Source organism: Balaenoptera acutorostrata, chromosome 19 (assembly GCF_949987535.1).
Source record: "Balaenoptera acutorostrata chromosome 19, mBalAcu1.1, whole genome shotgun sequence".
Lineage (NCBI taxonomy): Eukaryota > Metazoa > Chordata > Mammalia > Artiodactyla > Balaenopteridae > Balaenoptera > Balaenoptera acutorostrata.
This window is the reverse complement of record NC_080082.1, coordinates 5,883,481-5,910,498: the sequence shown is the minus strand read 5'-3', so window position 1 is coordinate 5,910,498 and position 27,018 is coordinate 5,883,481. Positions and strand designations below refer to the sequence as shown.

General features: G+C 40.9%; 1 protein-coding gene across 2 annotated transcripts in view; it reads left to right on the top strand.

Annotated features, from left to right (window-relative positions):
• CDH13 (cadherin 13) overlaps positions 1-27,018 on the top strand; it is a 1,038,265-nt gene that overhangs the window by 378,422 nt on the left and 632,825 nt on the right. For both annotated transcript variants that reach the window (XM_007182584.3, XM_057533958.1), the window contains exon 3: positions 5,685-5,893. In XM_007182584.3, the coding sequence (XP_007182646.1) occupies positions 5,685-5,893 (209 nt within the window). The remainder of the gene's footprint in view (positions 1-5,684; positions 5,894-27,018) is intronic.

The following is a 27,018-nucleotide window of genomic DNA, read 5'->3' as shown; positions in this document are numbered from 1 at the left end:
TTTACAAACAATCCATTTGAAGAATATTTAACATCACTTTGTGGCGTCCACTATGGGCAGGCACTGTAATTTCACTACTTTGATGTCATTTTTCCTTCATGACTTCTCATGTGAGACAGATAGGGCTTTGCCAAGAAAAGTGGGAGGATCCAAAGATGGGCAAGTTTGGATCAGAATCATCTGCCTCACTCCTTTAGCCTCAGCAGAAATGTCTGTAGTAACCATCCCCATGGTAACCGCAGAGGCCAGAACATGGGTACCTGACTAGAAGGAGGTGGAAGGACCCAGGAGGCAGGCAGAAAACCAGCTAGAAGAAGGAAGCTGTGTAGAAAAGGAAAGTGAAGCTCCTTTAATGTCCAGAATTACAGGAATAACGATGAGAATAGTTCTTATTCATGGGGCACCAGGGTCTGTCCAAAGTGCTTTATGTACCTAGGTACATATCTTGTTTAATGCTCACCGTAAGAATTATAGTACCTATGAGGGGAGGTACTGTTGTTTGTTCCTTGGTTAAAGGGACAGGTGGTTTTCCCAAGGTCTCAGGGCCACTACACATGAGCCAGGATTGGAAAACGGCTTAGAAACCTACCATTAAAACTGCTTCTTCTTAGGGCACGAGAATAGCAGTTCCTGGCATGATAGGTCCCCACCCTCTTCTCTGTGCCAGGAATCGCTGGGAAATGTGGAAACCTGGCATCTTGACAAGGAATCCATTGTCCAAGGTCCTAGTTCTTGGCCCTGGCTGCATTAGATTCATCTGGGGAGTCTTAAAGAGATACTAGTGCCTGGACCCCAGCCTAGCTATGTCAGAATCTCGGTTCGGAGTTGGGACAGGTATTGCTACTTTTTAAAAATATTCTCTAGGTGATTCTCATAGGCTTGAAAAAGGCCCACAGTCTAAAGCACTCACTCCTGAACTGGTAAAAGGTGTCTAAAATATATAAGACCCAATTATGCAACCCTAGTTACTTGATAGCACAAGTTGGGAAGAGAGCTAGCATATATTGAGGGCCTACTGTGTGCCAGGTCCTGAATGCAGATGTGGTCTCTCATATGCCCTCACCTGGTACGTCTGACGACCTGGAGGGATCGGTGAGAGGCCTGAGGGGACAGGATGGGGGCAGCTGCCCTTTTTCCTCTCATTTATCATTTCTGGGAAATGGATGTGCTGAGAGCTTGAACTATAGATGCAGTCTGATCAGACTGGGACCAGGTGTCTGCCTTTTCCGGGTGTGTGGCCTAGAGCATGTTAGTCAGTGTCTCCAAGGCTCAGTCTTTTCTCCCATAATATGGAAAAGATGCTTATAGATTATGCATTCTCAGTGGGGCTATATGTCACCAAAGGGGTGACATGGGTTCTTGGGAGAGAGGCAAAAATTGTACTTTGTGTGTGTGTAGAGTACAGATATACATGCAGTAAATAAACTGGTATACAGTATGTCTATGACATTGACAATTCATGAGAATGGTGGCAATTAGACAAAAACATCTAAAAACGCTCCTGGGTCAGGGGAGATAATGAAAAAAATTTGGGAAATGCTGCTATAGATTAGAATTGCTATGAGGCTAAAAGGGGAGACTGAATGTACAGTCTTGGGCACAGAGCCTGGCACTCAGATGCCACTCAGTAAATAACAAGTTACTGTTCTTTGTCAAAACTTCATTCAACACTCACACACCGATCCCAACTATGCTTAGTGGCTATGCGAAGCTTTATTGGGATTATGAGGGAAGATAAGGCACCACCCCTGACTTCACCAGTGAGCTAAGTCAAAGCTAAGCACAGGAGGCTAAGTGCTGTCATGAATGGATGCACACAGAGCCTGGGGAACTAAGGGGAGACCATGGCTGAGTTCTTCATTTCCTACCTGGCTCCACTGCTGGGCTCAACCGAGACAAGAGGTGATGAGGGGCCTTCCTTCTCAGTTCCCAGCCTTGCCTTCAGTATCTTCCGCGCCCAGTATGGAAGAGGGACCCCTGCTCCACCACCACTAGGGCATCATTTAGCCCCGAGAGAGTAATTAAGTGGAATTGTTATTGATGGCCTCCTGTATGGAAAAGCTTTCTGTTCATTGCTGGAGATGAATAAAAGAATAAGATCCAATTTCTGCCCTTGGTTCTGATGGTGAAAACAGATACATAGAGTGGACCTGTTGATATGATATGATATAAAATTCACTATGTACAGGAAACACTGGCAACACAAAGAGGATATTTGGAGAAGTGGCCCAAGCCGACTCTCCAAGAATGATAGAGTTAATGATAGAGGTAATGATAGAGTTAACAGGGTGAAGAAGCTGGGAAGTATTTACCTTCTGCACAGAGGGAGCAATACAATCCACCGAAGGGGTAGGAGAGTAGCGTAGCTGTCGGGAGGTGCGGAAGTGGGTAATGTGGGAGACACAGAGTGAAGATGGATGCCAGTGGGGGGCCAGTGGACAGCTTGGACAGGGAGGGCCTTGAGTGTTGAGCTTTATTTTGCGTGGGGAGCCAGAACTGTATGAGACTCAAGAGGAGGGAAGTCGGTTCTACAGTTGTGATGGACGGGTCCAAATTTCCTTCAAGAAATACGTCTTTATGTGGCCTTCCAGACCCCACATTTCCTGGACCAGCTTATCTCTTCTTTGCTTTCTCCCTTGCTCTCTGTGCCCATCTCACTGGCTTATTTGCAGCTCCCTGAATGCCCCAGGGCCATTCCACATGTTGTGGTTCTGTCTGCCTGTAATAAGTCCCCTATTAATGTCCATCCCCACCCCTCCACCCTCACACTAGACTTCAAGCTAGGGACTGTGTCCATCTTTGTTCAACATTATAACCCCAACATCTGGCATAACCTGGGCTCAGGAAATATTTGTGGAAGGAAGGAAGGAAAGAGAAAAGACAGGAAGGAAGGGAAGAAGGAAGGAATTTACCTGTGAAACTAGAACCCCTACAGAGTCTTTCTATTCTGGGAAGATAATTATTGTGGTGATAATAACCATATTAGCCTTTGTATGCCTTCCCTAGCCTCCATCCCTTCCCAGCTGAGACTGTCTTCTTTGATCCTGCCCAGGGACTAAGGCCAGAACCAGCCTCCTGGCAAAATAGACAACAAGTTCCCAAGCGGGCCCTGTCATCTGAGCAGTGTGCCTTTAGTGGGTTGATACTAACTGATGGTGACAGTGAAAGCAACCGCCATGTCTCTCCTTCGTAGTTCACTTCCAAAACCTGGACCCAGACACGCCCAATCGCTCCTAGCTACGAAGATGGTCAGAGGAAGTGAACAAGTGTCTGAGAACTGCAGACTCCCAAGAGATCCCATGTGTGTACACTACAGAGAAGCCCCTAGAGCTGACTTGGCAGCCAGGAAAGGTGCTGGAGCCCTGACACAGAGGGACCTCGAGGTGGCACTGGCACCCTGTGAAGTGCTTCCAGGCTGGGCGGGAACGTGGGAGCAGGACTGAGCTGGGGACGCACGTCATTATATGCAGGTTCTGCTGGGATTTCAGGAGGGGAGTGTTTTACAACAGGGCTTTGTCTTTACTGAGATCAGGTAGTGGTGAAAAGCAGACAGACCAGAGTTCAAATCTTGGTTTTATGATTTACAGACTGCGTGCTGGGCACCTCCTTCGCCCTCTCAGAAGCCTCAGTTACTTTATCTACAGACTGGAGGGAGGGGGTCAAAACTGTTGTAAAGATTAAATAAGGTCATGTACGTAAAATGCTTAGCACTGAGTCTCATGTGTAGAAAGTGTTCAATTCACATTAGCCATTATAATGATCAGCTAAAATGGTTATTATCACCATAAGAATTATGGTCCCAGAATAGAAAGATCAGCTTAATTCAGCAGACAATTATATGGCTTTAACAGTGTACTTGGACCCAGGTAGATATTGTCACTAAAAGACACACAAGAAGGTTCCTGGTAGTAATATTTTAAGAACCCCAAACTGGAAATAGCCCATATGCCCATCAACAGTAGAGTACATAAATAGACGCAGTATGGCCACATAATGGAATTCTATACACTGACGAGGATAAACTGCGCTACTTGCAGCCACTTGGATGAATCTTACAAACATAATGTTGAGTGAAAGAGGCAGACACAAATGAGCACCCACTCTACGATTCCATTTGCATGAAGTGCAAGTACAAATGAAACTAATCTATGGTATTAGAAGTTAGGATAGTGTAGCCTTTGGGGAGGAGGGTAGGGATTTTACTCAGGGAGGGGGAGGAAGGGGGAGCTGGTAATATTTTGTGTCTAGGGCTGGGCACTGGGTACACGGATGTGCCCACTTTGTGAAAAATTCATTGAGCTGTACGTTCTGATTTATGTGCTCTTCTGTATCTGTGTTATGCTCCAATTAAAGGTTTAGTAAACGAACAAACGAGCCTGTTTAGCAGAGAGCTAAGAAAACAAAAGTGGGGGTGGGGAAGAAAGCAGGTAATACAATTCCACGCTTACCCCCAGGGTCCCCAGAGTTTACAGAGGAAGGCAGACGGGCACACACACGTACAGACAATAAGTGGTGATACCTGTAGTAACAGAATCGTGCACTAAGTAAAGATGCACTGCAGAGGGAAGCGTGATAGATCAGCTGTCACAGCTGCTGCTCATGGTAACGGCCCCGAGCTCCATGCGGTTCCGCCAGGACGGCTGCTTCTCGGACACAACCTAGCCATGCAGCTGTAGGAAGTGCCCTCACATCTATCCAGCCACTGTCCTAATCTGGGCCAGGCATCATGGGTATGACACCAAACTAACAGTTTTCTTGGCTTCTCTTCTTGCCCTTCTCCAAACCGCTCTCTAGAACCCAGAGCTACTAAATTAGAATCTTTGGACTGGGTGCTCAGTACTTAAAAAACAAATCTCCCATGTGATTCCGATACACCCCAGCCCCGTGGGAAGCACTGATCTACCCTGGAACCAGAACACACTCCTGACCTTGACCCTCTCCACACTAAAAATAGTTCAGGGCTATGGACCAGAACACACACCTGACCTTGACCCTGTCCACACTAAAAATAGTTCAGGGCTATGAGGCAGCCTCCTAACTTAGCGGCATTTCCTAATTTGTATCTAAAGGACATGTTCAGCTTCATTTCCAGCCTCTCCACCTCCCCATCCCTGCATCATTTCAAGTCCACCTCTGATCCCAGTGCACTGAGTTAGTTCTCTTTCTCTGAGTCTGTTTTGTTACTTCACCACCTCCATGCCTTTGAGTAACCTAGAACCCCAATACCCTCTTAGGGGCCTTCTAATTTCCCGTTCATCTTCAAGACCCAGCTCAAATATCGTGTCTATGAAGCTGTCCCTCAAGGCTCCTGAGCTCTCTGGTTCTGCCACAGCACCTCATACAGAAGGGAGGAGATTGTGTCCTCAAACATCACTCCACCATATCTGACTGTACGCTTAACTCACTACACTCCAGGGCAGGGAAGAGGTTCTCTTTGTGCATCAAAGGGCTTTGCACCTGCCTGGGCCATGGGAGGTGATTAAGGACAATTCTTGATTGAGTGAGGTCCTTCAGCACAGTCAAAGCCATATGGCTACAAGAGGGTGCTGTGGGATAAGGGGCAGCATTCGTGGATCTGGAATGCAGAGTGGTAATCCACATTTAATGGTCAAAGATAGCTCCAGGACCGAGCTGCCCAACCTACTCACACTCCTGTTTCTGTTCATGTGTTTTGTTTTTGCCAGTGACCTTCAGTGACTGTAAGGGAAATGACAAGCTACACTATGAGGTCTCAAGCCCATACTTCAAGGTGAACAATGATGGCAGCTTAGTCGCCCTGAGAAACATAACTGCAGTGGGCAAGACTCTATTCGTCCACGCCCGGACTCCCCATGCGGAAGACATGGCAGAACTCGTGATTGTCGGAGGGAAAGACATCCGGGGCTCCTTGCAGGTAATATAACTGCTTGGGATAAGTTGGGTCCAAGGAGGAACATTGCGGTCTGTATGTCTTTTGGGGAAAATGGGTCTTTGGTTTATTATTGGTCAAGATTCTTTTGTTGTTTACAAATGATAGAAACCTAACTCAAAAAACAGTGTGGCCGGGGGAATTTTTGGGGGCATGTGAAAAGTATTTCGGGGATAGCTTTGCCTGCTAGCATGGCTATGTATCCGTGCCCAGATGACGGCATCAGCTTTGGTCTTATCCATCTGTGGTTCCATTGTCCTTCTACTGTCGTTACTCTTAGACAGTCCCAACCATCCCTGCTTCCCTGTGTGGAGGTCTCAGCAGCTCCACTTCATTTTCTCAGTCTGATGTCACCTGAGAGAGCATCTCTTCCTGATACTGCCAACCCAAGCTTGAAACCGAATCTCATTGGCTCTCCTTAGAGCGTGTGTCCATCCCTGAGCCAGTTACTGTGTCCATTTGGTCCTGAGGCTCTGGTTGACTAAGTCTGGGTCACATGCCTTGCCCCCAAACGAGGGTAGACTCAGCCCCACCTAAAGTATATGGACTGAGAGTGAAAAAAAGGGTCGTTAGTTACTCAACGTAAGTTAGGATGCTGTCATCTAAGGAAGGGAAATGGATGTTGGGCAGGCAAGAACCAGTCGCCCACTGGAGTTGTATATGAGGCAACCATGGCATATGGCGCTGCCCCTTTGCCATGCACTGGTGCCCATTCCTTTCCACATGCACATGTATGCAGATCTCTGCCCCTGCACACATGTGACTTTAGGAATGCCACAAAGTGCCCTTCGGGCTTCCTGATTGTGTCATCCAGAAACATTTGGTACAATGGACTTACCTACTCCTGCTTCGCCAGGAGTTCAGAGACTCTGTGGCTTCTCGATTATAGAAAGGGAAGACACACAGCAAGACCCAGGCAAAATAATAACAATAATAATGGCATGTCCCCAGCTTGGTGTGGCTAGCCTTTTCCTACCTGCTGCTGGCCTGCTCTTACCCAGTTTTTTAAAGCCTGTGATTCCCACTGCCTTTCTCCATCTGCCACGCTCCCCATAACCCTGCTTTATCTGCTAATTTTGTTCAGTGGTGGAGTGAACACCGATTCCACAGCTGGGGAGCAGAGACAGTACAAATGACAATGTGAGTGTTGCTTTCCTGCCAATGCTGTCTGTGTGATCTTGAAAGAATCATATATTTGCAGACTAGAGGGGTTAAACAGTCTGCAATGGCAAATAAGTGGCATGTGCGCTGCCCCACTCTGTCACCATATACGTGGCAGATATTGCTAATCACCCCTGGCTTGACCTGAGTATCTCTCCCAATACAATGCTTCTGGAAGCTACTATCCATTGGTCATTTAGAGATGTTTCTAGGGCTGGAATGTATTTGCTGGACAAGCTCCATAATTCCCCTTCATATCTGTGAATCTGTGAGTTAAGGGTAGGTAGCAAGCTACAAATGAATCCACAGTGTGCCACTGATGTTTTCAAAAGAAAATAGGATCTTGGTGAATACATACCAGTGTGGAAATCCATTGGCACCACAAAAGCGAGCTTATCTCTCACTTAGCCGTGGTCATTTTCACAGCATCTCACTAACTTGTGATATAAATGACTTCCAAATATCTAAAGCAACAAAACTGCCAGAATGTGCAGCACGAAGTGCTTCTTGGGAACAAGTAAATGGCTCAGAGATTCGCAGAAGGGGGTTCACATGCAGGATGGGATGTATTTAGATGAATATTGTTCATCGTGATTGACAGCTCGTCTTTAAATCTGGAACAGACAGTGTCATAGTATTGAGCTCAAAGCAGAGCAGAGGAATTGGAGGCACTTCTTAGGACAAAACTTCGCTTTCATGGGCTTGGAGACCCAGAATCGTTACCAAGAGACTCCGTCTTGAAGAGCTGGTCTCTTGAGTTCCAGAAAGACACCCTTCTGGAGGCAAAGCTCCTTGGAGCCCCGGCTGTTTCTCATGTGTCTCTTTCTGAACCCACCGTCCACATAGCTTGGCTGCAATCGTTTGCTTCTTATAAAGCACAGTGGAGGCTGCTGTCCTGGTCAGTTGGCCAGGCTCCAGCTGAACGGGGCATTCATCTCCCGCCTCCAGTAATTCTGTGAGGTTTGAAAATCGGCCTTGTGAAGTTGCCCAGATGTGTCCATAATACAAAAAGTCCAAAAAAAGAAAAGGCTAGGAAAACAAAATAGCTAGCCAGAGAATCCCTCTAAGGAAAGCACAGTCCTTAACGGATGCCCAGTTGGTATTTTTGAAGCCCTACTCTGTGTGGCAAAGTGGGCCAGCTGCTAGAGAAGGAAAGCAATAAGTACACTAGTCAGCTCAGCTCCTGGTTGGGGAGAGAAAGTGAACGTATATGTTGATTAAGTACCAAGTAGGGAGGCAGTGGTGAAGGCTGCTCTGTGCCTTTAGGGAAGCGAGAGGGCAGGGGAGGTGGGGCTGGTAACGACAGCCAATGCGTGCATGGCGCTTGCTGTGTGCTGGGTGCTGCACTCACGGGCCACAGAGGCTGACTCATCTAATCTCCCCACCACCGATGAGGCACATGCTCCTGTCCCCATTTTATAAACTGGGGTAAACCGAGGCACAAAGAGGTGAGTGAGAGCCTGTATTGTTTAGCGGGACTCTAGTAAGTGTGTGCATCTCAGGGTATGCTTTAATGGGCGTTATTTCTAACCCTCACAACCCCCTGTGAGGCTGCTGATGGCAGCCCTTCCTACAGATGTGAGAACTTGGCCAAGATCTCCTAGCTTGAAACTGGCAGAAATGAGATTGAGATTCTGGCCTCTCCACCCGTTCTCCTTCCTGCCACCAGAAGACTGTGCCCCTTGGGTGGCTACCCATGGATCCAAAGGTGAGGGCATGAGTTAGAGCAATACAGTAGCGATGGAGGGGAACAACCAGTGGAAGGTGTGGTTTGAAGGAAGAAAGAGCCAAGATTCATCATCCTGATGATTCCAAATTGTCTAGCCTAGGAGGATGAAGATGGATTGGACCAGTCAGGGAATTGTGGTTGGGAAAGGTGAATAGTCCAGCTTCGATGCATTGAGTTGGCAGATCCCGGGGACATCTTGATAGAGACAGGGATGGATATCTGGGTAAACATCTGGGGGAAAAGCAGCATAGTGGTGGGGCTTTGGCTTTGGTGTCAAACTTAAGCGGGTTCAAATTTCTGCTCCACCACTTATGATTATGTGACCTTGGGCAAGCCACTCATCTCCCTGCACTTCAACATCCTCATCTACGAAGCAGGGATAAGAATAGAGCCTCTATCACAGAATCATTCCATTGGGCTCAGCACCAGACACCAGGTGACATGTCCCATCAATGGCATTATTTTAGAACCTCTCGAGAAAGGATAAGGAACCATGGGCTAAATGTCCTCTCTGAGGCCATGACACAGAAACCAGAGATTAGAGGTAGAAGAAGAAAGTGAGGCCAAAGAGAGAAACAAGGGCACTGGGGCACCCAGCACAATCAAAACAGGAGAGATGTCACAGTGGCTGGTTTCACGTCACTATGTTTGGGAAGGAAGAATTCTCTAAGACAAATGTAACCCCAGTGAAGCCCAGTTCAGCTGCAGTAACTGGAGCCCAGCAATTCTTTAATAGAAGGATGTGCCTCTCTTACCTTACCTGCTCCCTGCGACCCCACTTCACGGGAAAACCTGTAGCCCAAATCTGTGAAGTCTGATTGTTAATGGTTTAATTATAGACGCTCAAGCTATTGTTGCCTTTTCAGTGGGTTGCCCAGAAGCTAGTACCTGCCCGGTCCGTGTAAGATCATCTTAGATCTGCATGGGTGGAGGAGCAGTTGAATCCCTTGTCTTTGGACAGACGAGGGGGGATGGTTAAGGAGGGGGCCGAGGCTAACGATGCGTGCACAAAGGCGTTTTCTAGCCTGTGGAATGTGATCCTGAACTTGACTCACAGAAGTATGTCTGGACAGGACTGTGGCTTGTCCCCACCAGATCTGCTGTCCCTCACTGCCTGGCAATGGTGAACATGAAGACAGGAGAGCATTTGCTTTTATTTACTTACTTATTAATTGGCTAGTTATTTTTACCTTGAATATAGAACTCCAGAGGTTTACATGGAAAAGCTCTGTGTTTCATTCCTTTTGCATCTTGGATAGAGATGTCTTTACCTGCTGTGTAAATGGGACTCATCAACCTCATTTACACGTTTGAAGCCCGGGGAAAAAAATATGCCACTTATTTATTTATTTCTAACTTAAGAATCTGTAGCTTCCATAACTGTAGATTACGGCACCGAATTCTGACATCAAATAAGAACTCAGTAAAGTCAGGCTGGGAAGTAAGAACATCACGGAGCTTGCAGGAATTTATTTTGAATTGACGTTTGGGAGCTAAAGAGACTGTACCTACCAGCTACATTTTGAAATGTGGGAGTTCACGCTCTAAGCAACTCTAGAATTTAGACACCTGTGACCTGGGTCTCATGAGCAAAGCAGGAGACATGCATGTAGCAGAAGGGAGAGTTGTGGAGGCCCACAGGCTACAGGCTTGAATCAGGCTTCCCTGCCCCCAGACTGGGGTTATCAGTGCAAATCTGATCCCATCACTCCTCTGCCTAATGGGCCCTTACTTCCTCATCAGGCTGTTTGGCCCTTGGGATGAATTCTGAAGTCTTTATATATGTGTGAAAAGGTCCTTTGCAGTCTAGCCTGATTCCTTTTCACTTCTAAGTGGCTTGACCTGCTGAAATGTTACTTCCTCCAAGAGCCTTCCCTGGTACCCGTTCCAAAGGAAGGTCTCCCCTGCTAGTCTCACTTCTAGCACCTGTTGTATTCCTTCCTGGCCTTCTTCTCCGTGGGTAATTAAGCATTTACTTCCTTATTTAGATGTTTAAAGTGTGGCTCCCTGATGAGACTATAAGCTCCCTGAAGGCAGGAATATAGTCTGTTTGCTTTCTACTTCCCTCTCTCACTCCCTGCTTCCCTTCCTTTCTTCCTGGTGTGTCCACTGCTCTGTCTTCAGCACCTGGCACAGTGCTGGCATATAGTTGGTGTTCAGTAAATGTCTTTTGAATAAATGCATGAGTAGATTGAGTCCCTCCTTTCATACCACTCCCTGCATTGAACTCTGCCCCCACCCCCCAATACCAAACCACATGTGGTTTCTTGAACTGGCCGAGCTCTCCCTCCCGTTCATGCTGGCCATTCCTCTGTCTGGATTATGCCCTCTTCGCCATGGCCCCAGCTGCCCCATGGCCAGCACCAATTGACAGGGCTAACTCTTTTGAAACTTCTGGACCTGCCAAGATTTCCCTTCTTCAGGGACACCTCTCTGACTGTCCCCTGGCTGGTTAAGTGATTTTTCCTCCATGCTCCTCAGAGAGCCCTGCCTGGCTGGCTCGCATCATAGCCTTAAACTTTAACCATCTCATTTTTCTGTGTTTGTTTTCGTCTCGATTCTGAGCTCTGGAACTCAGGGCCCTGGCTTCCATGCAGGAAGGCTGAGAACACTGCCCTGGAGCTGGATGCCTCGGCATGATTCCCAGTGCCACGCTTGCCACCTCTGCTCCAGTTCCCTCAGACGTAGAATAGGCTCATGATAGTATCAGCTTCACAGAGATGTCACAAGGATTAAATGAGTAAATGTACGCGAAGTACTTAGAACAGTGCCGAGCACAAAGTAGGGGCCACGAAAAAGCCAGTTATTCCTCCTCCTCGTATCATTAGAGTCAGACTGTGATACATGCACAGTGAGTGAACTGGGCGAATTCAGACAACCCAATCCTTCCTCCCTTCCAATAAGACCAAATTCTGTCACTTATACAACCTAGAGAATTCAAGATTATACGTGAACTTAGGTGAAACACTGACTAAACTTCCAAGAGAGGATTCTTTATTCCTATGGGTTCACTTAACAAACATCAAAAGACTTGCAGTATGTAGAAGTTAATTACAAACAATTTACACTTCTTAACTGGAAGTCAGTGCATGGTATTCTCGGGAAAGGGAAACTGGTCTCTTAATCAAGTTGCTTAAATTAAATGCAAAAAAAAAAAAATTATTTTCCCCCTTTTTTGGCCATTTTAAAAATTCCTGAAAAAAAATAAGATGAACAGAGAAAGTTATGACAGAAATTGAAAAGGCAAAATTTAAGGCTTGTTTACCTTGTTTGATCATTATCACTATAAACATGCAATTTAAAAGACATAAATTTGGCTCCTAATCCAGTTCCAAGAATTGTGATGGAAATAGTTCCAAAAAAATAAAATAAAAGGAGCAATTAGAGGAAGGAACAACTTGGGAGAAACCATTGATTTTATTTTTAATATTTAAAATAAAATATGTCATCAACTGATCAGAAGCCAATATTAGTATTGCTGTTAATTATGCATCTTGATCCTCAGGGGGATTATACCTTTTAAATCCACTGCTTTGCAGAATCTTAAGGTTCCATTTGTTAAGTACCTCTTGGAACGGTAAATCTAGAAGCTCAAAATCAGCGGCTGAGTGCCCCTCTGTTCCTGCATATGTATGTGCTCTGGGACATTTAGCTGAATTGTTGTGGATGATATTAATTAACCGGGACCTGGAATGACTCCAAACTGGGATTTAATCAAACATTTAGTACTTATTAGTCATGTGGCACTGAAAAGTCACCTAACTCCTTTGAGGTTTGGTTTTCTCATCTGTACAGTGATACCCTGGCCTTGCTTATATACCATAATGGGGTACATGAAATTGGAAAAATATGTATTGTACCTAACCCAGTGCTAACAGAGGATTCTCAATCACGAATTGTTTATTCTTCACTGAAGTACCCAGTTGCTGTCACTTATGCATATTTTTTTCCCATTTTTCCTAATCTCACACATTCTAGACAAAAATATTTTTGCACTATCGTTACTGAGATAAACTCCAGTTTTTATCATCCCTGAGCCAACCATTTGAATCTTCTCTGTTCTGGCCACTATACCATCTAACTCCCAAAGTGCCTGTCACACCGCATCCATGTGACTTGACTTCATTTGTTTAAAGCATCTCTGAGAATGAGAGCAACCAGCTTATGGTAAAATTAATAGCCTTGTCTCCAGATCTTATCACATTGACTGGGAGCGGCTTGGAGTCTGTCAAGCTGGTCAATGGTATCGATCTTGCTCCCATGAAATGCGTTTTATAACCGCCATGGTGGAGAACCAATCTGTGCATTTACTGTGGCCATAAAGAAATGAAGAGTTAAAGCTGTAGATACGTAATATGCTCTGATTTAACAAGAGTGATAACTTCAAAAACCTGCGGAGGACCACTGTTCATGGCAAATGCCTCCCCAGTTACTATTAAGGAAAATTAGTATCCATTTAACTGTCACCCAAATTGGGGAAAATATATAGCTCCAAAATTATATTGGTACAGATCCAAGAATTGGGCCTGTAGAACACGGTATTAGGCTGTTACATTTTGACACACAACTAAATTGTTATGTTTATGATTCTTAGCTCCAGGATACTATTCAAATATAGATAAGAGACATCTTTCGACTCATTAATTTAAGTAGATAACAGATTGCTTTGTGGATCAGAATCTAAGAAAACTATATTCTGAAGATTAATTTTAATTGAAATGCTTGGGGGAGAAATAACTGATCTCATAGAAAGTCTAGATAACTAAAAGTAGCTTCTTTTTGGCTTGTGAAGACTCAAGATTTTATGCTGTACAGAAGTGTGGGCCAATAGAAAAGCAATGTGAGCCACATATGTAATTTTAGGTTTCCTTATCGTAACATTAGAAAAAGAAACAGATGAAATTAATTTTAATAGTATATATTAAACCAGGCACTCCCCTGGTGGTCCAGTGGGTAAGACTCCCTGCTCCCAATGCAGGGGACCTGGGTTCGATCCCTGGTCGGGGAACTAGATCCCACATGCATGCTGCAACTAAGAGTCTACATGCCTCAACTAAGAAGCCTGCATGCCACAACTAAGAAGCCCACATGCTGAAACGAAGATCCTGCATGCCACAGCTAAGACACGGTACAGCCAAAATAAATAAATAAATAAATAAAATAAATAAAGCTAATATAAAATAGTATATATTAAACCATATATAGTATATATTTAACATATATATTTAACCATAAATATACCCAATGTATATATTGTATATTTTATATATACACACACCCAATATATGCATATTAGGTTAAATTTCATAGATGTAGTTATAGATATTCTCTATATAGATATATCTCTATATCTATTTCTGTATATCTATATAGATACTCTCCATATCTATATAGATATATCTCTCTATATATATCTCTATCTCTCTACATATACATATATACATATAGAGATATATCTAAATAGATATGGAGAGTATCTTTGAAGTGTGTGTGTGTGTGTGTGTGTGTGTGTGTGTGTATATATAAATAAATTTATCCCAATATATATAAAACCTAAAACATAATTTATCTAAGATATATCAATAAGTAATCAGGTGAACATTATTAATAATTTTTTACATTCTTTTTATACTGAATCTTTGAAATGCAGTATGTATTTACACTTACAGCACATCTCAATGTAGATTAGCTGGATTTTAAGTGCTTAATAGCCACAAGTAGAAATTGGCTATCAGTTAGACAGGGCTGCCATGGAACTCTGCTGGAATATTCATAAATTTTGAAAGAGAAATGGAAAGAGTCATTCACTGGGGGCCTACTACATGTCAGGACATTGTCTTAGATGTTCTCACACATACGTCTGTTTTTCTAATCCTCATAGCCAGCCTGTGCCATTGGTAATCTGGTTCCTACTTTGCCGATGCAGAAGTAGCCCAGGTTCAGAGATGCTGAGTGACTTAGCCAATGTCATCATTCTGTCAGCAAGTGGCAGAATTGGGAATTGGGCCTGGGCCTTCTGATTCTATGCAGTCCCTGCTATTTTAGTAATACTGACATTTACAACAGAACTAGTGCTTTTCTATTCTACTATAAAGACTATGAAATGACATAGGAAAATTAAAACATGGTTAGAAAATAAAAAATGAATGCAGAGCTGAGCAAAAACTCCTAAAGAAATTTTAGGTAGGTGGACAAGTCCTGTGTTATCACAACACTTTTAAAAACTCTCATCATGAATAGAGTCTTCGGAGAAAGAACCTCATGGAAACAGCACAAGGTTTCTAAATACAAATGTCCCTTAGGCTCTGAGTTCCTTTATTTCAGACCTTATCTCATTCATCTTCATAGTCCTAGAGTCTAGTGAAAATGTATTACATTTATACTTTTTAAGTTATAATTTAAAATTTTATTTTAGTATTTATTATATGGATTTGATCCTCACAACAACACCTTGAAACAGATGGTGCTATTCTTGTTTTATGAGTCAAGAAACTGAGACTCAAAGAAGTCAAGAGGTTGGTCAGTCTCAGGTGGTAGAGCAGGTCAAGTGGCACCTCAGCATTCAAACTGACAGTGATTCCCTAGGCCCAGTGTTCTATCCACAGCTAGCTTTCCAACAGCTGCTTGGGGCTTTTCAAGTAAAAGGAATATAGAATCATCAGAGAGAAATTTTCACCTAGTATTTTTGATGGGATAAGATAATGTGATAGAATGCATATTTTTCTAGGCTCTCTGATATACTTCTAACCTCCTATCTTTTATTATTACCATAAATGAAATACAAGTGAATTCTAAGTGTAATGTATTGAGGTGGTAACCTGTTTTTTAAACTTGCCTCTTATCTGGCACATGGAAATTAGATACCTGATCACCATGGTCTTTGCCAGTTGGCTGCTCTTATTGGAGATGAAATGACGTAGGAAAATTTCAAACTGATTAGAAATTTTTAAAATCATATAAATCTGAGAGAGAATTCTAAGGAAATTTTTGGTAGTTGGAGCCCTGTGTTGTCATGACACTTTTTAAAAACTTTCCTCATGAATAAAACCTTTGGAAGTAGAACCACTTGGAAACAGCACAAGATTTTCAAATGTAAATGTCTCCTAGGCCACCCTGTAAAAGTCTGGTTCTCAATTCTGATTGAAAGAACAAACAAAAAAATTTCAATGATAAGAGGGCACAGTTGTTGATTACAGACCATGGACTGTCTCTATTTAGTTTTTTGGTCTCAATATTCGAAAACTCGGTAACAAAGGAACATTGAGAGGATGTACCACTTACTCAGTCTCCCTCCACCAAGCACATGGGTTAATTAAATTACATGTTCTTCACCCAGACTTTTAAGGAAGAAGCCTGAGCATCTGGAGAAAATAAAGCAAAGAAGAGCATTATGGCTCCAGCCAACCATATCCTCTATCTGCCCACGCAGGTTTCTGTGAGCCGGGCTTGATTTGTGGCAAATGACGGGGTGGCAGCTCCTCTTGGGCCACACTTTGATGCTGTTTGATCCTCAACTCAATTGCTTGTTCAGACAAAGCCAAGTCTAGTCTCAAGCTATCACACAGACAAACAGGAATGAGCCTCTGGCCAGGGCCCAACCTCATCAGGCTTATTTTGTCTTTTTTCTGCTCCTGTTAACAGAAGCAGAAACCCTCGAGTTCTACCTTCTAGGGATGCTACTTAAAAATAATAACAGTAATAATAATACAGTAAGTCCCCTATGTATGAACGAGTTCCATTCCAAAAGTGCATTCGTAAGTCCAATTTGTTCCTAAGTCCAACAAAGTTAGCCCAGGTACCCAACTAACACAATCGGCTATATAGTACTGTACTGTAATAGGTTTATAATACTTTTCACACAAATAATACTTAAAAAACAAACACAAAAAATAAAACATTTTTAATCTTACAGTGCAGTACCTTGAAAAGTACAATAGTACAGTACAACAGCTGGCATACAGGGGCTGGCATCAAGCGCACAGGCAAGAAGAGTTATTCACTGGAGGAGGGAAGGAGGTGGGAGATGGTAGAGCTGAAGGATCGTCAGCAAAAGGAGACAAAGGGCAAGCTGCAATTTCACTCATACCTGATGTTGATGACACAGGTTCTGGTTCCTTGCTGGATTCAATTCTATCTACCCTCTTGAAAAAACGATCCAGTGATGTCTGGGTAGTAGCTCTCATCCTCCATGTGCCTAGAGCCCGAGCTCTGCAACAAGAGAAGCCACCGTGATGAGAAGCCCGCGCATCACAACGAAGAGTAGCCCCCACTCACGACAACTAGAGAAAGCCCGTGCGCAGCAATGAAGACCCAACGCAGCCAAAAATAAATTTTAAAAAAAGATACTATACTACTGTACTCTATACAGTACTGTACAGTAAAGTACACAAAAGCACAACCACTTGTAGAGGATGCATACACGTGACAATGTATGCCAGACACGTGAACTAACTTACGTGACTGGACATGCGCAAGCGCGTTCACATCTTTGAAAGTTCGTAACTTGAAGGTTCATGTGTAGGGAACTTACTGTAACAACAACAACAAGAGTGCCTACATCCTAGTGGGGTCCACAACAGAACCACGCTTTGCTGAATTGCTTCTTTCTTATAAGGCCAGAAGTATCAACAATCAAAAAGCAAATACTGTGGGTACGTGGGCATCAAAATATGGTTTTTTTTAACAGAAAATAGATTTTGTTAACACTTGCTCTTCTTTATCATGCAAAGAGAGAGAAATTATCAAAAAAGTACTTTAAATAATATCCCATATACAATTTCAGAATATGACTTATCAATAGACTTAGACATAGGCAGAGAAATTTCAAATGCTAACAAAGATGGCCTCTACTGCTCTTGGCAATTCCCAATCTCCAAATACTGGTGAACATAGCCAGTTGGAGAGACCTTTAGGTGGAGAAAGAGTTTCCCTAAGGGATGGAGAAATACAAATATTCAAGGGCTACTCAAGGCCAATAGGGCTCAAAAAATGTGAGACTGCCTTCCAGGTAACAGTTCAAAAATATCCTTCTTGATTAGAGGCAGCCTTCAGTTGGCCTGAGTGTATTGCTCTAACTCCATTGACCCCAATGGTTTGCCACCATCCTTCTTACAATTCAGAAGGGGAGATTACAGAGTCTTCCTCACTGTTCTTTGTCTCTTACACCAATAAGAGAAAATTGGACCTGAGGTTCAAGAGGGGGCTTTCCCTTCCTTTGTTGTCTACATAGTTTCTCCTGCCTCCAAGCTATTTATGGAAATTAGATGGTTCCTTCAATTTTCTATCTTTGTGCAGCAAATCCTTTTGACAAAAGGTGTGCATTGTCAACCAACCCCTTCATCATATCAGGCAAATTGGGCTTCTGTTGACAACAACTTTTTACAACTCCTTTCCTTTGAAGTTAAAAAGCTGTAAACAATGGTAGTTTTCCAAGAGACCCCAGGAATGGTCTGAATAACTATAACTAGGCTTTTCCTGAAGACCACACCCTGTCCATCACTCTCATTCCAGATGCCCCTGTATGCTACTTATTTTTTTTAGCTTCTGCTGTGAGATTTAAGACAGCAAATCAGGATGCATTATCTTCTTCCTTTCATTGTCCATTCTCACAAACCCCAGTTAACACAGATAATTGAGGCTTGACTGCTTTTTTACTCCAAGTCTCTTATTCAGTTTGGACCTTGTTAGCAAAGCCTAGCTCCTAAGAGCGTGACCGTCAGTCTTATTTTCCTGGTTTTCCTGTGATTTCCTCTTTCACTCAGGCCTTTGGATAATACTTTTTCTACATAGAAAAAAAATGACCCAGAAACTGAATCAAAGAAAAATAAATGCAAAAAACCCAAGAACGTCCCCCTATATATATATTTTCAAATTCTAGATAAATCTTACAATTTTGGTGTTGGTTTATTAGGTAAAGTAAAATTATATGCTCCATAACGGTAGAGATTGTGACTGAACTGTTCATTGTTATAAATCTAGCACTTAATATAATACCAGGCACTGAATAAATACTTATTGAATGACTAAACAAATGCCAGAGATGGAATGAATATTCATGTTAATAATGCTGATCATAGCCAACATTTATTTAGCTCAAATTCTGTGCCAGGCACCTCTCTAAGTGCATTTCTTATGTTAGGTCATTTAATCATTACAGCAACTCTATGACATAGGTACTATTATCTTCATTTTACAGATGAACAGAGTAAGACATGGAAAAGATATGTGACTTGCCCACAGTTATACAACTGGAATATTTCAGAGCTATGCTTTGTACTCAGACTGTTCAAAAAGCATTTATCAAAACATTTTATCCTTTTTTGTCAAGATAGAGAAATATGAGCTGAATATTATCACTGAATATTAGTAAAGTAGATTCAGATTAGTTGAATAGCTGCATCTAAAAGATCTGAAAAATAATCTGTCAGCCTAAAGAATGGCTTCTGCATGCAGTCAATGGCCCTAACTGACTGAGTTCATCCCAGTGATGGAGATGAATATATGAAGACATGATTTTTAATTTGTAACTTTCACAGCTCTGGGGTCCTAACTGACTGTAAACCCGAGATTCGAAAAGATCTCAAGTACCTACAAGGATGCACTGAAATTAATAAGGCAACATCAGTGGGTATAGATGTGAAGCCCCGTCTATAGACAAAAGGAAAATTTTGGAAAGCAGGATAGGCGTGATGTGAAAAGACTTGGCTGATGAGGCATTCACACTCATGGGGCCACAGCGACTTCCTCTCTCCAGGCCCCTGCCATTGTTTTACTCTGTGATTATTCACGCTTAATTGATTGCTCATCACCTTGAGCACTACTCCAAGACTTTTCCATTTTCCTTAAGCAACACGCCCTACCCCACTGCCTGCAATTTTCTGCAGCTGGCCCTTCATTTCTCTCTGCTGAAAAGTTTATACCATCCAACCTGAGCTTTTCTGATTCCCTCTTCCATCTCTGCCCACCTCCAATCTTTCCCTCCCCTCTCAGAGGAAGACCAACTCTTCCTTCTCTTTTTGACCCTTCACTGTGCCCTTGAGCCCAGTCCTTTCTGCTTCAGTTTCATCATAGGCTCCCCTTCAGTTCTATACCTTCAGTGGTTTCCTCCTCTCTGAATCCTCCCCTCTGCCTTCAAACATGCTCCCATCTCCCCGGGTTGAAACAAATTTCCATAGGGCGATTTCACTTTCTCATCACCGCCCTTCCCTTCACCAGTCTACTGGAAAGCAAAGTCTTCACTCAAAATGTCTATTCCATCACAAACTCACACCTTAATACTCCAAAGTGGGCCTCCTGCCCTCAACATTTTGCTGAAATTTCTCTCTTTTGAAGATCATGGAAAGAAAAGAGCTGGTTTCCTTAAACTTTTTCTAAGTCCTGAGCCCACTTGAATTCTCTGAAGCATTTGGCAAATTATTTTAATTTTTTTAATTTTTATTTTATTGAAATGAAATTCATATAACATAAAATTAACCATTTTAAGTTGAACATATCAGTGGCATTTAATATATTCATGATGTTATGCAACCACCACCTCTAGTTCCAAAATATTTTTATTACTGCCCCCAAAAACCCCTCATATCTAGTAATCATTTGATCCCCCTAGTCCTTAGCAAACACTGATCTGCATTCTGTTTCTGAGCATTTACTCATTCTGGATATTTTATATAAATGGAATCATATAATAGGTGGACTTTTGCAACTGGCTTCTCCTACTTAGCATAATGCCTTCAAGGTTCATTCATGTTGTAGCATGTATAACTACTATATTTCTTTTTACGGCTGACTAATACTACTCTGTATAGATAGACCACCATTTGTTTATTCATTCATCCATCGATGGCCATTTGGGTTGTTTCCACCTTTTGACTTGTGAATAGTGCTGCTACAAACATGCATGTAGATGTATTTGTTTAAGTGTTAGTTTTCAATCCTTTTGTGTTTATACCTAGAAGTAGGAATGGGATTGCTAAGTCATATGCTTTATGTTTAACTTTTTGAGGAACGAGCAAACCATTTTCCATAGCAGCTGAACCATTTTACATTCCCACCAGAGCGTTTGACAGTTTTGAAATGCTCCTTGAAATGCTGTCTCATCTGCCTTCAAAGACGTCATACTCTCCTGGTTCTCCCACTCTTTATGTATATGGCAACCCCTTATATTTTTTCTCCTCTAATTCCTCTTCCTTCTCTTCCTGTCATTGGAGGTGTCCTTCAGATTTCTGTCTTGATTCTCCTCTGCCGGTTTCTACCATTCTCAACAATCTCATCCAACCAAGTGGCTTTAAACATCCCCTCTTTAGGATGTCTCTAAATTCACAGCTCCATTTCTGACTTTAGGTTGCTCATGTCTACTGCCTACAGGACATGTCCACTTGTATGTCTTGTCTCTCAAGGTTAGTGTGTGTGTATACAAACACTTACTCTTGTGAACCTCTACCCTCATCTTCTTGGATTCTCTATTTCTTACAGTGGCATCCTTGTCTTCTCAGGCATCCGAGCCTTAGATTTGTCTTTGATGCCTCATCACCTGAGAAGTCAGTGGCACTTCTCATTCTTTCTCTCTCCCATGAGGCTTTTACCTGTACACCTTCTCCATTATAGTAGCTACAACTAGTTAAGACATGACATCCTCTTACCTGGCCTGTGATGGTGCTTTGTGAATAGCATTTCTCTTAAGTCTGACTTCTTCTCTTCCCTTTTGATCCAATCCATATGCCTATTACTGCTGAATTGTTCTTCCCAAAGAATAGCCAGGATCGTATCATGCCCTATTCAAAGGCCACCAGGGACTTCTGATGCCTACTGAGCAACATTCAAATTGACCCCAAACTGGCTTTGTCATTTTCACCCTTCAATGCTCTTCATCACTCATGTGATTCTCCCACCAAAGTAAACTCTTATTCTCCACATTCACTTAAAATGATATGCTCTCTTATACATCTGTCTCTCGGGGTGGTATAAATCGATTGCAATAGGCTTACAGGAATAAAGACCAGATTAGGAGTTGTGATGTTAGCAGAACCATTGATTTATTTTTTAATGATGTATATTTTAGCCAAACGAATGCTAATGCCAATAGGTTAATCAGTTGCTATGAATTTCTCTTTTTTTGAGATTTGTAAGTAATCATGGTGAAAATAATGCTACAGTATTAATAATGAAACATGATATACTTGTAAATCGTACAAATTACATAATTTGCAATGACTGGGTGCCGGGAGCTCTATAATCTGGATCTCATTAAGATGCTCAGAATCCTTTACAAATGTGCTAGGGTTACCACTTATAGTGAGAGCTCTCAGGAAATCTCTGCTTATTGACCACAACAGCCAGATACGAACTTCATCCTACCTACCATCAAATGTAGCTGTAGGTAGAATTGACAATACCTATCATATTATTCATCATCTCATTAAGAATGAAGTATTCAAATTCCTGAGAGAAACTAAGACCCCAAATTGGATTGTTTCCTCTGAGGGATATAGCTCTCTTTTCTAGGACTTCACTCTTTGATTTATTTTGACTATGGCTTCTTTGGTCAACCATTTAATCTTTTTTTTTTTTTTTTTTTGGTTAACTTTGTCCTTGTTGATGCTAATGCACTCCTGTCATGTGGAAATGAGGAAAATTCAGATACTGTATGAGAGGGAAAATGGTTAGATAAATTAGAAGCATGAATAATTTATGGAGAAATAATTCAAGCAGCTAACTATATTGTGCATTCTCTGCTTACTTCATGAATGATCCATATGCCAAGTCCATACAAGTTAATGTTTATTTCTAGAAACCTTTACCAAAATGAGCAAGTAGTAGTAAATGCCTCATTATCCTTTCAGAGTGCCTAATGATACATTATTTTCTGTTATAAAACCTCAAGGTTTCTGAATGCATTGTTATAAATCCAAACTGTCAACATTTCTTTGGCAAGAAAAAGAACAGCATCCTGTAGAAATAAGATGTAAGCTTAACAATTCAGGTTCATATATTTTCATCTCTCCCTGAATTCTGCCACACATGGCAAAAAACTACAATCCATATTTTTTTTTATAGAAAATGTGCTATGAAGACTCATAAAACATTTAAGAATATTTAGAAAAGCAAAAATGGAAATTTCAGAAATAAAACTTTAAGTAAGAACAATGGAAGATAGACCATCAGCAATTATTAATAAAATAGACATTTTATAAAGTAGTATTTGGCAAAGTAAATAGGTTGTTTACATTGGACCAGAGTTTAAAGATATCCTGGTTTTTCTTTCCACATAACACAACCTACTGGGAAAGGCCAAAAAGTGAGTCATTTAATAGTTAAGCCATTGCAGTCAAATTTCCTGGGTTTAAATCTCAGCTCTAGAATTCATCGACCTTGAGATTTGTGATAAATTCTTTTTTACCATTTTAAAACTTAACTTTTAAAAAAATCTGTGAAATGGGAATAAAAATAGTACCTCCTAGGGTTAATATGAGAGTTGAATGAGATAATACATGTGAAGATCTTAGAACAGCGCCTGGCACACAGTAAATACTAAATACTATTATCTAGTACAGAGAGAATGACCATGTCCTAATATGGTACATACAGTAAATGCACAGGGTTGGGAGTTCTGGCTTTAACTATAACTTAGTATAGGAGCTAAATGGGTACCATAAACTTAATGTAGGGCCTCAGTATGTGTCAAAAGAACCCAGTTTTCCTTTGTTTTTTTGGCTTTTTATGTGTCCTCATTTTTAGACGTTCTCTCTCCTTGTATATCAGAAGATACTCATTTTAGGATAATGCAAACAGGACCTATTTACAATGAGATGATTTACCAAGGTAAGGTGGAATATAGAATAACATGAGGACCTGGAAATATAAGTTGATAAGTACTACAATTAAAAGCAAAGATTATTACACTGGATTTTAAAACAACAGCTGTATATTGCTTAAATTAGATATACCTTAAATGTAAGGATACAAAAAGATGAAAAGTGAACAAATTTAAATAAACATCATATAAATGTTAACCAAAACAAAGTTGGTGCAACTATGCTATTATCAGAGGAAATATAGATGTTAAAGAAGCATTACTACAGATAAAAAGGGTTATTTCAGAATTATAAAACTATACAGCTGGTAGATGTAACAATCCTAGATTTGGCTCCATTCAATAACAAATGTAAAATAAAACTAATATATAAAGCAGAACTAATAGTAAAAATAGAAAAACCCATAATCATAGCTAGAAATTTTAACTCGCTTCTCAGAAACTGATATATTAGTCTAAATGGAAATAAGGTTAATGGAAATTTCGATAGCATATATAGAACACGGCATCGAAAACTTCAGAATACACATTCTTTCCAAGAACACATGGAATAGTGTCCAATATATCATATGCTGGTCATAAAGTACATCTAAAAAATTTCAAAAGATAGAAATCATACAGAATATGTATTCTGACAATTGTGGATTTAAAACAGAAATCAATAGTAAAAAGAAAACTAGAAGATCCCCATATGTTTGAAAACTAAGCAGTATACTTTGAAATATTCCATGGGTAAAATAAGAGATAATAGTAGAAGGTAGAAAACATTTTGAGTGGAATATTTTGAAAATATAACAAAACTTGTGGGATGCAGATCAAGTAAAGGAAAATTTTATATCTTTGAATGCATAACTAGAAAGGCTGAAAGTAAATGATCTAAATCAAAGAAGAATGGCAAATTTAACCCTAGGAAAATAGAGGGAAGGAAATAATAAAGATAAAAATAAAAATAATAAAGATAAAAATAAAAACTAACATAGAAAGTAGATAAAAGTAGGAAAAAAAGTAAGAAAGTCACAAGTTGGCTCTTAGAAAAATTCGTAAGTTGGTAAGTCCCTAGGAAGGATGACCAAGAAAAAGAAAAAAGGCGTGATTACCAATCAAATGAATGTAAAAGGAGATATCACTAGGGATCCTCCACATATTTTTAAAAAAAAAACAAAAACAAAAACACAAGAAAAGGGCATTGTGAATACACTTCCGAAAATCAATTTGAAAATTAAATAAATTTGACAAATTCTCTCAAAAAATAAAAACAAACTTACCAAAACATAACAAGAAGAAATAGAAAATCTGAATAGTCCTATATCTATTATTTAAAAACTCTATAGCCTACAAAAACTCCAGGCCGGGTGACTTCATGGTGAATTCTACCAAACATTTAAGGAAGAAACTAAATCAATTTAAAAAAATCATCTATGAAATAGAAAAAGTGAAACCTTTTTAAACTTCTTTTATTAAGGCAAGTATAAACTTCATCAAAATAGCAGACATAAACATTAAAAGAAAAGAAAATTATAAGCCAATTTCTCCTATGTATACAAATGGAAGATAGATAAATTGGACTTCACTAAAGTTAAAAACAAAAAGAAAAAACGTGCTCATCCAAATACACCATTGAGGAAATAAAAAGGTAGGCTACAGAGTGGGAAGGATATTTGTAATATGTGTATCTATTATAGGACATTTATCCAGGATACATTAACAGTTCCTGCAAAATAATAACAAAAGGCAGATAAACCAATTAAAAATGGTTAATGGGTTTTAACAAGCCCTTTACAAAAGAGGATATCCAAATGACCACTAAACATATTAAAAGGGTTTCTAAAGTCATTAGCCATCAGGGAAACACACAGTAAAGCTATTAGGAGATTATACAGAGATATTATTACATACACACACCAAAATGGCTTAGACAGTACCAAGTGTTGGCAAGGATGTGCAGCAACTGGAACTCTAACACACTGCAAACTGAACATCTGTGACCTAGAAATTCCACCTCTAGATCTATACCTAGAAGAACTGTATACATATGTACACCAAAAGACATGTACAAGAATGTTCAGAATACTATTCATAATAGCTAAAAACTCGAAACACCTAAAAAGCCCATCAAGGTACAAATGGATAAATTTTAATATATACATAAGATGAGTATTATGTAGCAATAAAAAAATACTATTATGCTTAAGAACCTCATAGACATAACATCACATGAAGGAAGACAGATATGAAGGAGACGGGCCCAGGTAGGTGAAGTTCAACAATGGGCAGAACTATCTGACAGTGGTAGAAATCAGAACAGTGGTTACCTTTGGAAGCATGATGACTGCAGAGGGCATGAGGGATGTGTCTATGGTGATTGCAGTATGGTATATCTTGATCTCCATGGTGGTTATATAGGAGTATTCACTACATGCACACACAAATTCACGAAACTGTACACTTGCAGTTTAATATATGAATGATAAATATTACACTTTAATTAAAAAATTGAAAGTAAGTAAAAGGAAAGTGGCAGTTGGATGACTCTTCCTTTTGGTGAGTTAGCAAATATTTCTTACTCTCACCCCAGGTGTAAGAAGAATGCATACATACCACTGAAGCTGTAGCCTGAATCCTTAGTCTGACACACAAACCTGGCTAGAACCAGGTCCTAGCCTCCCTCCATTCCTTCTGGCCTGCACCATCTTGAATCTTCTTGACACCTGACAATGTGAAGTTTAAACCCCCTGAGATAAAATCACCTCCTACTCTAGAAGTGGGAGAGGAAAGGAGTTGAGACCAGCGTGTGAGTCAAGCATACCTGTATTTTAGGTACCACTAAGAAAGAAAAATGCTGACACTTAAATTTGGACACAGTCCTTCCTTAACATCAATTGCAAGATACATCTCTAATTTTTAGAGACATTGAAATGGGGTAGGGGAAATGGCTTAGAAATAAGAAAAAGGGGTATCTTAGATTATCATGACTCCCAAGCAACTTTACTTTTAAAAGTAAGAATACTTATTTAACTCCATGAAATCTTTTTTGTCTTAAACACACAAATCATTTAATAATATTTTTTAGCCCTAAATACAAATTTAGTTTCTTGTTCTTTGTCAATTAAATGCTCTGTCAGGTTTGGGGTGTGACTTTAGCCCCTCTCCTTTTTCAGAGCCCTCTGAAGATTTTTTTTCATCTTTACCATTTATTGGAGAAAAAGTAGGTTTCACTTCACTCATCAAATAAAAGGACCTGGGTAGCAGAGCCTCTATGTTTGATTTGAGTGGGCTTTCTCATATATGCCACTGGCCAAATTCTTCTAGAAAAATACTTGTCCTTCCCTGATGGTTTGCAATTTTTGTGTTTCAACATGTGGGTGTCAAATAATGTGTTTCTCTTTTTCCCAACATATGTGTTCTTGTGAC